Consider the following 14,716-nt stretch of genomic DNA (forward strand, 5'->3'; position numbering starts at 1 on the left):
TGAAGCACAAACATTGATTTAGCAGAAACTTAAGGTCAAACAGCATTTAGGTTTATGTACATTTTATACACATGGAGAGGAAGGCACTTACCTTCATTAGGAGGCTGCTTTGGAGCTCAGCTGCATTTAGGGAAGGAAGGCAAGCAGGCTGTCCTGGAAACAAGGGGCTGGACCATAGATTCCAGTTTCCGGCAAGCAACCGAGAGACCTTTCCTTTTGTATGAGTGGGTCTGTGTGGCGTGGAGGCACATGCGTGTGGGTGGGAGGCACATGTGTGCGGCTTCATGGGCTCATAGCAGACCCATGCATTTCATTTAGGTTTCTAGAGCAAAGAAATCCAAGGGTTGTTTTGTTACTCCCTGCCATCTTATTCAGCACAGAGAAGAAGTGAGTTTGCTGGCTTAGTGAGGTCTATCTATGGACTAAGAGCTCCGCCTGATGGGAAACAAGTTAATTACACATGGCTTCACATTTTGAATGAAATGAAATGAAATTAAACTTTATTTATAGCCCGCCCTATCTCCCCGAAGGGACTCAGGGAGGCTTACAACAAAAGAAACACAGTGGCAAACATTCAATGTCAACAGTAATATATAAAACAATCATAGAAAAACTCAGTAAAAATTATACAAACAACTTAAATAAACAAGACATAACATAATCGACATAGTTACAAATATAGTAAATCCTTAAAATCTCATGTAAGAACAATAATATATATATATATATATATATATATATATATATATATAAAAGTAATATTGATAATAATATTATAATGGAATACAATATTATACTACTAATAATACAATATACAGTAGAGTCTCACTTATCCAAGCCTCGCTTATCCAAGCTTCTGGATAATCCAAGCCATTTTTGTAGTCAATGTTTTCAATATATCATGATATTTTGGTGCTAAATTCGTAAATACAGTAATTACAACATAACATTCTTGCGTATTGAACTACTTTTTCTGTCAAATTTGTTGTAAAACATGATGTTTTGGTGTTTAATTTATAAAATCATAACCTAATTTGATGTTTAATGGGCTTTTCTTTAATCCCTCCTTATTATCCAAGATATTTGCTTATCCAAGCTTCTGCCGGCCCATTTAGCTTGGATAAGTGAGACTCTACTGTAATATTAATTATATATTATATATTAAATGTAATATTACTAATAATATTACCATATAATGATATAGTACAATATAGTAATTTAATGCTTATATTGTGCTATGCTAATAATATATTGTATGTTCATTTGATTTGTAAGCCGCTCTGAGTCCCCTTCAGGGTGAGAAGAGCGGGATATAAATGTAGTAATAAATAAATAATAGTAAAGTATTTATAGTGTTGTAGATGAAGGGAGATAACACCAAGAGAGATCCTTCTGAGAGGCCCAAAAAGTCCGGTTTATTATATTCAGCTGAAGACTCTGGGTGGAATCTCTTCCGAAAGAAAAACCAGAGCCCCAGCCAAGGCGTGGACTCGGCTTTTATACATTTGCAGACAAAGAACATGCTTTTACATACATCTCGTCATTAGTACGTCACTTCACATGCTTACATACATGGGCATAAATATGCACAATCAGCATTTTCCTATCTAAGCTACCTAAAAGCTTGTAGCAAGTCACAGACACCACGGCTGGGTTTTTGTAGATTAATCATGGCCCCTTGTCAAAAGAGAGGTCAGCTCTCCTTCCATTAAGCTGCACCAGGAACCAACCCACACTAGAATGTTTAGATAACTGCCCCCCTTCTCCCCCCTGTCCTGTCAGCTTGTGCATCCCTAAAATCTAACACAGAAAGAGTCTGATTTTTTCTACATTTCAGTGCTTCTAATGTGCATACAATATATGTCTAAAAATCCATTTTTTTTCCGTTCCTCATCAATAGGGTGTCCCAAAAGTCACTATCTATATATATAATATAAAAAATTAACAAACTTGGATATTATATTCTAGAATCCTAGAATTGGAAAAGACCCCAAGATCAGTCCAACCCTTTTTTTCCAGACAGTAGGACACAATCAAAGCCCTCCCGAGAAATGGCCATCTAGCATCGGAATAACAGAATCCTAGAGTTGGAAGAGACGCAAAGGACCACCCAGTTCAATCCTGTTCCATGTAGGAAAAGAACAACCAAAGCCCTTCCAACATATGGCCATCCAGCCTTGGAATCATAGAATTCTAGCGTTAGAAGAAACCTCAAGGGTCATCCAGTTCAATCCTTTTCCATGCATGAAAAGCACAATGAAAGAAGCCCTCCCGGCAGATGGCCATCCAGCCTCTGCTATATATTTTATTTGGATATATATATATATATGTGTGTGTGTGTGTGTGTATATATATGTGTATGTATATATATATGTGTGTGTGTGTGTGTATATATAATACTTTCATATAGAGTATTTTGTAAATATTTTAGATAATATATTGGAAATAAAGGTACAGTAGAGTCTCGCTTATCCAAGGTTCTGGATTATCCAAGCCATTTTTGTAGTCAATGTTTTCAATATATCATGATATTTTGGTGCTAAATTCGTAAATACAGTAATTACAACACAACATTACTGCGTATTGAACTACTTTTTCTGTCAAATTTGTTGTATAACATGATGTTTTGGTGCTTAATTTGTAAAATCATAACCTAATTTGATGTTTAATAGGCTTTTCCTTAATCCCGCCTAATTATCCAAGATATTAGCTTATCCAAGGTTCTGCCGGCCCATTTAGCTTGGATAAGTGAGACTCTACTGCAGGGGTCCCCAATCTACAGCCCACAGGCCACATGCGGCCCATCGAAGCTATTTATTCGGCCCCCACGGCACAAAGGCAGAAGGGAGTTCGACGGACTAAACGGCCCAAGGGATCTCTTCCAACCCTCTTTATTATTATTATTATTATTATTATTATTATTGACACAATGACATAGTATGACACAGCGAACAAGATAGACATGCTGGATTTCGTATCACAAAATCACAAGTCAAACACTTATTATTACAAGTCAATTATTATTATTATTAACATTGAGGCTTGGAAGCCATCTGTCAGGGGTGCTTTGCTTGTGCTTTTGGTGCACAAAGTCAGAAGGGGGTTGGACTAAATGGCCCAAGGGGTCTCTTCCAACCCTTATTATTATTATTGACACAACGACATAGTATGACACAGCAAACAAGTGATAAGTGAGACTCTATATTTTATATTTAACTACAACTTCCCATGTTCCTTCTATAGGGGAACATTGTAGATCAGGCTGGATCTACACAGCTAAATAATGCAGATTAAACTGCATTGTAGAGTCAGTGTTCTGTAATCTATATATATAAAAGAGTGATGGCATCACGGCAATTCACAAAACAACAAAAGTACAGGCCCCCCAACCTCAAAATTTGACAACACAACCCATCATCCACGCCTCAAGGTTGATACAACAAAAAGAAAAGAAAAATAAAGTCCTAATTAGAGGGAGAGGAATATTTTTTTATCCAATTGCTGCCAGTTTAGAGGGCTAATCTCTGCCCACTTGGTTGCCTAGCAACCAAGGGACAGCCAGGTTTCAGTTAGGGGACAGGCAGATTTAGGCCTCACTTAGACTTCTTCCACAGATTATCTAATTTGCACTGGATTATATGGCAGTGTAGACTCAAGGCCCTTCCACACAGCTATATAACCCATTTATAATCTTATATTATCTGCTTTGCACTGGATTATCTTGACTCCACACTACCATATAATCCACTGCAGTGTGCATTTTATACAGCTGTGAAGAAGGAGCCTCATATAATCCAGTTCTAAGCAGATAATTTAAGATTATTAATATACAGTAGAGTCTCACTTATCCAACGTAAACAGGCCGGCAGGATAAGTGAATATGTTGGATAATAAGAAGGGATTCAGGAAAAGCCAATTAAACATCAAATTAGGTAATCGTTATACAAATTAAGCACCAAAACATCATATTATACAACAAATTTGACAGAAAAAGTAGTTCCATGCGCAGTAATGCTATGTAGTATGTACAGTAGAGTCTCACTTATCCAACACTCGCTTATCCAACGTTCTGGATTATCCAACGCATTTTTGTAGTCAATGCTTTCAATATATCGTGATATTTTGGTGCTAAGTTCATAAATACAGTAATTACTATATAGCATTACTGTGTACTGAACTACTTTTCTGACAAATTTGTTGCCTAACATGATGTTTTGGTGCTTAATTTGTAAAATCATAACTTAATTTGATGTTTAATAGGGTTATCCTTAATTCCTCATTATCCAACATATTCGCTTATCCAACGTTCTGCCGGCCCGTTTATGTTGGATAAGTGAGACTCTACTGTACTGTATTTACAAATTTACCACTAAAATATCACAATGAATTTAAAACACTGACTACAAAAACATTGATTATGAAAAGGCAGACTGCGTTGGATAATCCAGAACATTGTATAAGCGAATGTTGGATAAGTGAGATTCTTCTTTAATATGAAATAATTACTGGGATAGAATAATGCAGAACAATATAATCTCTAAAACCAGGACAGTAAATAAACAGGGGAATTCCACACAGGAAACAATCGGGGCCAGCTAACACCTCCCAACAAAGTATTCCCATCATCAAAGTCTGGCAAATCCTGTTTTCTCAGGGCCACAGACAGTAGAAGCACATAAAATATCGCAAACAACACCACTCTGAAAACAAGGGAATTCCAGACAGGAAACAATCAGGGCCAGCTAACACCTCCCAACAAAAAATTCACTCAGGGAGGAAACAGCCAGGCTTTAAAGCTGCAAGGCCATTACATCCTAATCATTTTTCCTAATTGCAGCATTCATACTTGCCTCCAACAAACAAAAAAAACCAATCAGAAATATTGTATATTCACAACCTTTAGGAAATAATATCCCCTGATGGCGCAGCGTGTTAAAGCGCTGAGCTGCTGAACTTCTGGACCGAAAGGCCACAGGTTTGAATTGGGGGAGCGGAGAGAGCCCCCACTGTTAGCCCCAGCTTCTGCCAACCCAGAAGTTCGAAAACATGCAAATGTGAGTGCATCAATAGGTACTGCTCTGGCAGGAAGGTAACGCCGCTCCATGCAGTCATCCCACATGACCTTGGAGGAGTCTACGGACAACGCCGGCTCTTCGGCTTAGAAATGGAGATGAGCAGCAACCCCCAGAGTCAGACACGCCTGGACTTAATGTCAGGGGAAAACCTTTACCCTTGACCTTAACTACCACCAATTCCTCAATACTTTATTTCCCAGACCACCAGACTTCGCCACAGCAACGCGTGGCCGGGCACAGCTAGTAAACCTATATAATGCAGTCTGGAAAGGAAGATATTGAAAGATGTACTTAAAGCTAACCTTAAAAACTGTGGCATGGACACCGAGAACTGGGAAGCCCTGGCTCTTGAATACTCTAGCTGGAGGTCAGCTGTGACCAGCAGTGCTGTGGAATTCGAAGAGGCCCAAAACAAGGCCTAGGGCCCTTCCACACACACAGAATATCAAGGCAGGAAATCCACAATACCTGCTTTGAACTGGGTTATTTGCGTCCACACTGACAGACAATCCAGTTCAATGTGGGCTTTTATTCAGCTGTGTGGAAGGGGCCACAAAGAAAGAAAGAAAAACCATAGGCGCCATGTTTCATTTTGAGGCACAGACGTCCATTGAGTCCTTCATTCCGATTGGTCCTTTTCAACCAATCGCGTCTCTTGTAACATCTCCCCATAAGCGTCTTAGCTGCCCGCCAAAAGACAGCAACGGTGCACGTCGACGCAGTTTTCCAGAAAGCGCAACGCGCATGCGTAAAAGGATGAAAGCATTCAGGTTTTTGAGGCCGAGGGGATCCACAGCGCATGCGTGGTGGTGGCTCGCTTCAAACCGCGCGCGCGTGATGGGTTGGTCAAAGGAGGGAAGCGTTGAAGCGCTTGCGCACTAGAGTCCGGAGGGAGAAAGCAGGCCACGCATGCGCAAAAGGCGAATAGAACCGAGAGGGAAACATAGAACCGCGCAGGCGCAGTGGTTCTCCTCTCTTTCCCCCCTCTACTCTGATAAGAGCGGTATAATAGAGGCGGGAGAGGGCAGCACAGAGTCGCGCATGCGTGTTGTAGACGGAAGAAGCGCACAGGCGCAGTGCTTCTCTTCTCTTTCCCCCCTCCCATCTTAGCGGAGCGGGATAATAGAGGCGGGAGAGGGAAGCCCAGCGCCGCGCATGCGTAGTGATTCTCTTCTTTTCCCCCCTCCCCTCTCAGCAGAGCGGGCAATAGACGCGCATGCGCAGTGATTCTCTTCATTTCCCCCCTCCCCTCTCAGCGGAGCGGGATAATAGAGGCGGGAGAATGAAGCCCAGCGCCGCGCATGCGTAGTGATTCTCTTCTTTTCCCCCCTCCCCTCTCAGCGGAGCGGGATAATAGAGGCGGGAGAGGGAAGCCCAGCGCCGCGCATGCGTAGTGATTCTCTTCTTTTTCCCCCTCCCCTCTCAGCAGAGCGGGCAATAGACGCGCACGCGCAGTGATTCTCTTCATTTCCCCCCTCCCCTATCAGCGGAGCGGGATAATAGAGGCGGGAGAGGGAAGCCCAGCGCCGCGCATGCGTAGTGATTCTCTTCTTTTCCCCCCTCCCCTCTCAGCGGAGCGGGATAATAGACGCGCATGCGCAGTGATTCTCTTCTTTTCCCCCCTCCCCTCTCAGCGGAGCGGGATAATAGAGGCGGGAGAAGAAGGCTCAGCGCCGCGCATGCGTATTGCCGACAGAGGAGCCGCGCAGGCGCACTGCCCACCCCGACGCTCTCCTTTGGTTGTGCTCTCTTTCCCCCCTCCCCCCGTGAGCGGAGCGCGCGCGCCATGGACGTGAAGCGGCTGAAGGTGACGGAGCTGAGGGCCGAGCTCGGGCGGCGGGGCCTGGACTCGCGCGGCCTGAAGGTGGAGCTGGCCCAGCGGCTCCAGGAAGCCTTGGACGCCGAGATGTTAGCCGCGGGGCCCGAGGAAGCCGGCGCCGAGGCCGGGGGAGCGGCGGCGGCCGGGCAAGGCCTCGGCAGGGCCCGCTTGGGAGGAGGAGGAGGAGGCGGCGAAAATGACGGCGACGAGGAGGAGGAGGATGAAGACGACGAGGAAGAGGAGGAGGAGGACGAGGAGGCGCTGCTGGCCGACGAGGACGAGGCCGCAACGGCGCCAGGAGGAGGAGGAGGAGGCCCCGCGCAGGCCTCAGCGCCCAGCGCCGAAGAGCAGGCCTCGGCCCAGCCTGGCGGTGGCGTCAACGGCGCCCAAGGGGCCTCCGAGGAAGGAGCCGGGAGCAGCGGAGGCGGCGAGGAGGAGGAGGCCGCCGCCGGGGAGGGCCGCGCCGAGGCCCAGACCGGAGCCCAGGCCCAGGGTAAGGCCCAGCGCCGCGCGCCCCCCACGCCCTCCCTCCGCTCCCTAGTATTCATTTACTACATTTATATCCCGCTCTTCTCACCCCGGAGGGGACTCAGAGCGGCTTACAAATCAAATGTACATACAATATATTATTAGCATAGCACAATATAAGCATTGAATGACTATATTGTACTATATCATTATATGGTAATATTATTGGTAATACAGTAGAGTCTCACTTATCCAACATTCACTTATCCAACGTTCTGGTTTATCCAACGCATTTTTGTAGTCAATGTTTTCAATACATCGTGACATTTTGTTGCTAAATTCGTAAATACAGTAATTACTACGTAACATTACTGCATATTGAACTACTTTTTCTATCAAATTTGTTGTATAACATGATGTTTTGGTGCTTAATGTGTAAAATAATAACCTAATTTGGATAATATGTTGGATAATTTCTCCTTATTATCCAACATATTCGCTTATCCAACGTTCAGCCGACTCGTTTATGTTGGATAAGTGAGACTCTACTGTATTACATTTAATATAATAATAACTTTATTTTTATACCCCGCCTCTATCTCCCCAAAGGGGACTCAGGGTGGCTTACATGGGGCCAAGCCCGAACAAAAACAATAGCAATATAAAACACAACAATAGACAAAAGACATGCGCAATTATAAAAAATTAAACATTAGCCATTAAAAACAAATGACAAGAACTAATAAAAACATGGATTAAAACAGAGAGGTTGTAAAAGTAGACTGGGTAAGGTGCACCATATAAATATTGTAAACACAATAATAATAATAATAAACTTTATTTATACCCCGCCACCATCTCCCCAACGGGGACTCGGGGCGGCTAACATGGGGCCATGCCCAGAGCAATACAATATAATAAAATATAAAAACAACATATCATAGCACCATTCAAAATACAATCAGGTGACTGATAAATTGCTACAAATTCTTGGAAGTGCAAATTGGGATGGGAATAGAACCTGTGTCTATATCAAGTTCACAATGGTAAAAAGTGCAAACCGGTACAAGAATGGTCACAGGTACAGGATTGTTATGGGGATGAGCAATCTTTATCCAAAGGCTTGAGTGAAGATAATAATAATAATATTATATTATTAGTAGTATAATATTGTATTCCGTTATAATATTATAATTAATATTATATGTATATATTACTATATATTTATAAGTTATTATAAATTATATATGTGTGTGTGTGTATACAAAATTAGCATAGCATGTTGCTATGGCACAGGAGTCAAGATGGAACTATCTTCCTGGCTCTCAGGTTGGTATGATGTCCTCATGCCCCCCCTACCTACCCTACCTACTACCTCTTCGATGGTATTGTTTACCATCCCCATCTCTGGATGGGGATGTTTGGCAGGAACAGCCAGCTTCATAATAACAGTTAGAATTATTATTATTAAGTATTATAATATAATAGCAGTACTATTTTAATAATAATATATTATGTTATTATTATAATAATACAATAATAATATTTTATAATAATGTAATATTGACAGTATTAATATAATAATGTAATCATAACAGTTAGTATAATAATAATAGTGTAATGTTGAAATAATAATGTAATCATAACAGCATTATAATAATGAGTGTTATAATAATATGAGAATAGTTCATATTATAATAACAGTATAATAATATAATAATTAGTATTTTGTAATATAATCATAACTCTTAGTATTATTAGAACAATATGATAACAGTTACAAGTAATAATAATATAATCATAACAGTATTATTATGATAGTTAGTGCTATAATAATAATAATTGTTATTGGTTTTGTGATGCTAATAATGATAATACTGATGTTATTTGATTCCTGCCTCCTCTCACAGCTCTAATAATTAAGCTGTTAATAATAATTAACTCTAATTATTATTAATATTTTATGTGTTTCCTGCTTATGACCAGCTTTAATGTTATTGGCAATGGTAGTAATGATGATAATAATGTTATTTAATTCTTGCCTGCCCCATGCCTCTAATATTAACTCTAATATTATTTTATGTATTATATGTTTATCTTTGCAGCTCTAATATTGGCAATAATAATATGTTATTTAATTCCTGCCTCTCCCCCATGGTTCTAAGCTTATTCTCACAGCTTTAATACTATTGCCAGTAATAATAATGATACTAATAATGATAATAATGAAAATGTTATTTGATTCCCGCCTCCCCTGTGCCTCTAGTATTAATTCTAATTATTATTATTATTTGATGTATTGCCTGCTTGTCCTAACAGCTCTAATGTTATTGACAACAATCAATGATAATCATAATGATATTATTTGGTTCCTGCTTCCCCCACAGCTTTAATATTAATAGAGCATTAAGATCAGCTGGGGAGGTCCTGCTCCCCAGCTGGACTACCATTTGCTACTTATATTTTACTGGTTATTACTATCAGTATGTCTTGCTGCGGAGGAGGATTCATTAGTTATGTATCATCATTTATTAATCGTTATATGATGTTTGTTAGTATGTATATGGTTTGACAGTAATGTCACTAGAACATATTAAGGCTAACGAATGTTATTTGTCATGAGATTTTCTGACCTATAAATACTATTGTTAGCTCTTCTGTGTTTTATTATTGCTAATATTCCTAGCTATCTGTTGACATTCCTATTTTATCATTATTATGTAACAAACAAACACTGAGGATTGTGACACAACTCAGTTCTGTGCATTTTAATGAGGAAAAATACCTTGTTAGAGATACCTGTGTAAGGGTTCTCTAAAAGACTTTATTTCTGAGCAAACATGAATAGGATCTAAGGAGCAAAAATGAAAAAAGAGGGTGGTGGCACCTGGAAGCTTAGTAAATCTGTTATGCACCAAGCAGACAATGTGTTGAGAGTTGGATAACAACAAAGCAGTATTCTGGTCTGTCAAAAATAAATAAAAATTCCCAGTTATATTTTGTGGCTGAAACATTTTATCACCATTTTCTGTTATGAACTGTCACTTTATTGGCAAATAGCTTTTGCAATGATGTGAGACAAATGTTAGGTTAAACCTAGATTTTTGTAAAATGTAAATAAGATCAGTTGGTGTAATCCAGTTGTTAGTCTATTCATTCGGTGGGAATTTTGTAAGTCAACAGGCATGTACATTCAACTGATAATTCAGTCTGCTGTAGCTGGTAATAACAAATGCAATCCATTGACATCAAGAGGGAGTCATGTCTTTTTCTCCTATTGATATCTCATCTCCTATTGATGGATGCATACCATTTTGTCCAAAATGTTGATACAGTAAACCAGAACTACAGTAGAGTCTCACTTATCCAACATAAACCGGCTGGCAGAACGTTGGATAAGCGAATATGTTGGATAATGAGGGATTAAGGAAAAGCCTATTAAACATCAAATTAGGTTATGATTTTACAAATTAAGCACCAAAACATCATGTTATACAACAAATTTTAAAGAAAAAGTAGTTCAATACACAGTAATGCTATGTAGTAATTGCCGTATTTACGAATTTAGCACCAAAATATCATGATATATTGAAAACATTGACTACAAAAATGTGTTGGATAATCTAGAACGTTGGATAAGCAAATGTTGGATAAGTGAGACTCTACTGTATTTGCAATTAATGTAGCATGGTATTTTTGTTGTTGTTTTCTGCCTGTAAGAATGCTTGGAGTTGAAAGAAGTTTTAAAAATAGCAACAGGAGTTGTAAATGTTTTGTCTGAGTTTATTCATAAGTTGCTTTTCTCCTATTTGGGAGAAAAGCAGGGCGTAAACAAATAATATATTACATGTTGAGTATCCCTTAGCCAAAATGATTGGGACCAGAAATGTTCCGTATTTTAGAATACTTGCATGTACATAATGAGATGGAACCCAAGTCTAAACCAAAAATTCTTTTATGTTTCACATGCACCTTATAGACATAGCTTGAAGGTAGTAATATATACACTAATAGTTTGTACACATTGCACCACCAGAAAGCAAAAAGTATCACCATCTCAACTGCCCATGTGGATAATTTTAGTTCGTAGTATTTTGGATTGCAGAATTCTGGGAAAGGGAAATAAACAGTCTCTCTAGGAGGCTTGGTCGTTAATTCACAAAGCAATGTACATTTCTACTAATGTGGATTTATTCTTCTTTTATTCCTGTCTAAAAAATAAAATGTGTTGAGATTTGTTTTCTCTGGATGTAAGACAAGCATTTTCGAAGATGAAATATAGAAGTAGTAAGTTATCGATAGGCCTGTTCAACATTTAATCCTCCATATGCATTGATATCACATCTTAGCCTGAATTCAGCATCCAGACTTATTTTGCAGTATGTATGCCTCTGCAATGCACACACACACGAGATATTAGACTTTAAAATATAGAGATACATACCTTGTTTCCCCGAAAATAAGACATCCCCGAAAAATAAGACCTAGTAGAAGTTTTGCTGAATTGCTAAATATAAGGCCTCCCCCGAAAGTAAGACCTAGCAAAGTTTTTGTTTGGAAGCATGCCCAGCGCCTGCCAAACAGAACACCAGAGCATGCAGAATTGGTAAATGTACATACCAATTGTACATGGAAATAATGGTAGTAACAAGAAATTCTTGATAGGATTCAGTTTGTCTGGTTATGTTGGTTTGTGATAATAAATGTTCATTTTTTGTTCAACAATAAATGTGAATTCTTCTTCATAGAAAAATAAGACATCCCCTGAAAATAAGACCTAGCACATCTTTGGGAGCAAAAATTAATATAAGACACTGTCTTATTTTCGGGGAAACACGGTAGCTTCCTTCTGGATTGAGGGTAGTAATATTTTAATTATATGTGCAATAGATGTACATTTGGAAATACGGAAGATCTGGAGAAAGATAGAAAACTTAACCTGGGTAAAGTGGAAAAGTGAACCATAATAACAACTTTATTTTTCTATCCCGCCTCCATCTCCCCACGGGGACTTGGGGGAGCTTACACAGGGCCAAGCCCAAAAACAAATCAAAAGCAAATTCAAATACATTTAAAAACAGATTCAACCAGATGAAACACATTAAAACATAGCCCTTTGATATACATGAGACAGTGTAAGATATAGGCCAGAAAAGTGATGCAAGCCTTATGTTGGGGGCAAGGGATTTGGGTCACTTTGCCTGTGAAAGATAAACACCTTACAGCCTAACCCCTATTGTTAGTCTTGACTAGACCATTTGAATTAGTAGGATTTGCCTCTGTATTGATACACCACTCAACATTGATTGAATTAGTCTACCGTACTTTTGTTGGGAGGAACAACCTGATGCCAGTCTGAAGTGGAGCATCTCTTCTGAAGTGAAAGAGCTCAGAATGGAGCTTGCGTTCATGCGCGTGTGTGTGTTAATTTAAGACTCATCTTACCAAAATCTGCCTCCTTACAGCAAATGAAGAGGATGAGAAAGCAAAGGAGGCTGGTCCAGATGGTGAACGTCAAGGGCTGAAAAGGCAGCGCGATGAGAAGGACGAACATGGTCGTGCTTACTGTGAATTCCGAGAAGAGGTGTTTAATAGCCGGTGAGATTCAAATCCGTGTCAAGGCATGGGCCAGCAATGTTTTGAAATAAAAAGTAAAATTTATAGCATGGGAAGGAAGCTTCTATAAGTAAATTATTTATTTATTTATTTGATACATTTATATCCCGCCCTTCTCACCCCGAAGGGGATTCAGAGTGGCTTACAAATTAAATTTACATACAATATTATATTATTAGCATAGCACAATACTGGCAATAAATTATCATATTGTACTATATCTATATAGTAATATTATTAATAATATTACATGTAATATATAATATATTATTAATATTATATTGTACTATTAGTATTATATTGTATTACAAAATAATATTAATATTATATGCATACACAATATATTATAATATTATATCTATATATATAAAAGGGTAATGAAATTTCGGCCTAGGACAAAACAACAAAACTACACATCCCAGAAACACTAAACTTGGCAACACAACCCTCATCCATGCCTCTATGTTCATACAACAAAAAGAAAAGAAAAATAAAGTCCTAATTAAAGGGAGAGGAATAATTGTTTTTATCCAATTGCTGCCACTTAGAAGGCTAAGCTCCACCCACTTGGTCTCCTAGCAACCTACTCAGCCCAACAGATGGCCACCCAGCCTCTCAATAATAATAATAATAATAATAATAATAATAATAATAATACAATCCTAAGGTTAGCAGATACCCCTAAGATCATCCAGTTCAACTTCCTTATATCATGCAGGAGGACACAATCGAACCACTCCTGACAAATGGCCATTCAATATCTGCACAATAATAATACACATCGAATCATAGCATCAGACAGTTAGGAGACACCCCTAAAGGCCATCCAGTCCAACCCAATTCTGCCATGCAGGACACAATCCAAGCACTCCCAACAGATGGCCACCCAGCCTCTCAATACTACTACTACTACTAATAATAATAATAATAACAACATCATCATACAGTCCTACGGTTTGGTGACCCCCTAAGGATCATCCAGATCAACTTCCTTCTACCATGCAGGAGGACACAATCCAAGCACTCCTGACAGATGGCCATCCAGCCTCAACAAGTTCTCACCAACACCACCAGACAATGCCACAGCAACGCGTGGCTGGGCACAGCTAGTATTATTATAAATTATATTGTATATATGTATACATTGACCACGTTTGCCCATCTTTTGACCTTGAACCACCCCCTGCTTCGCTTCCCAGCCCTGGGGAAAAGACATGTTTATTTATGTTGACTTTTCCCTCCCAAATGCTAGCGGGTCAGGGAATGTTTGGGAGCACGAGAGCCAAACATGAATGTGTTTAGCCTACGAACCTGCCTGCGGTTGATGTAGAGATTAATCTGGGGTAGACTAACCAGTTTTGTGTAATTTATTCCATTTCTCTTTTTGGTTCTTGAGTGGGTATATTTTCACCTGACCAGATTCTTTATTCCTTTTTTTTTTGATGCAGATCCAAGTCTCCTCCACCACCAGAAGAAGAGGCTAGAGAAGAGGATGATGAGACTCTGGTGATCCTGGACACATGTATGTATTGGTTAAGTGTGGATTGTCTAGTGCACTCCCTGTATTTCGGACTGCAGCTCCAAGAACGTTCTGCCCATTGTCTTTGAGATTGGAATACATAGGAGTTATAGTCCTAAATATCTGGAGGGCAACTAATCTGCAAGCATAAATAGAGAAGCCAATTTGTGCGTAAGATTATAATTCAGTTCATGGTGTGGGTTTTTGGGGTGTTGTCGT

The 14,716-nt window shown here is 39.6% G+C and overlaps 2 protein-coding genes across 8 annotated transcripts in view; one reads left to right on the forward strand and one right to left on the reverse strand.

The window, feature by feature from the left end:
- Positions 1-5,766, reverse strand: part of ttc9c (tetratricopeptide repeat domain 9C) — a 24,559-nt gene extending 18,793 nt beyond the window's left edge. The window contains exons 1-2 of one of the 5 annotated variants that reach the window (XM_062965480.1): positions 5,544-5,763; positions 92-322 (exon numbers count right to left, since the gene is read on the reverse strand). In XM_062965480.1, coding sequence (XP_062821550.1) covers positions 92-286 — 195 coding nt within the window. In that variant the 5' untranslated portion in view covers positions 287-322; positions 5,544-5,763. Of the gene's footprint in view, positions 1-91; positions 323-5,377 lie in introns of all 5 variants that reach the window. The other 4 variants (XM_062965481.1, XM_062965482.1, XM_062965483.1 and 1 more) reach the window with 4 other exon arrangements.
- Positions 5,767-6,763: 997 nt separating this feature from the next.
- Positions 6,764-14,716, forward strand: part of hnrnpul2 (heterogeneous nuclear ribonucleoprotein U like 2) — a 28,621-nt gene continuing 20,668 nt past the window's right edge. For 2 of the 3 annotated variants that reach the window (XM_008123502.3, XM_003229431.4), the window contains exons 1-3: positions 6,764-7,387; positions 12,828-12,960; positions 14,427-14,500. In XM_008123502.3, coding sequence (XP_008121709.2) covers positions 6,862-7,387; positions 12,828-12,960; positions 14,427-14,500 — 733 coding nt within the window. In that variant the 5' untranslated portion in view covers positions 6,764-6,861. The remainder of the gene's footprint in view (positions 7,388-12,827; positions 12,961-14,426; positions 14,501-14,716) is intronic. The other variant, XM_008123501.3, reaches the window with a different exon arrangement.

This window comes from Anolis carolinensis, unplaced genomic scaffold (genome assembly GCF_035594765.1).
Source record: "Anolis carolinensis isolate JA03-04 unplaced genomic scaffold, rAnoCar3.1.pri scaffold_14, whole genome shotgun sequence".
Lineage (NCBI taxonomy): Eukaryota > Metazoa > Chordata > Lepidosauria > Squamata > Dactyloidae > Anolis > Anolis carolinensis.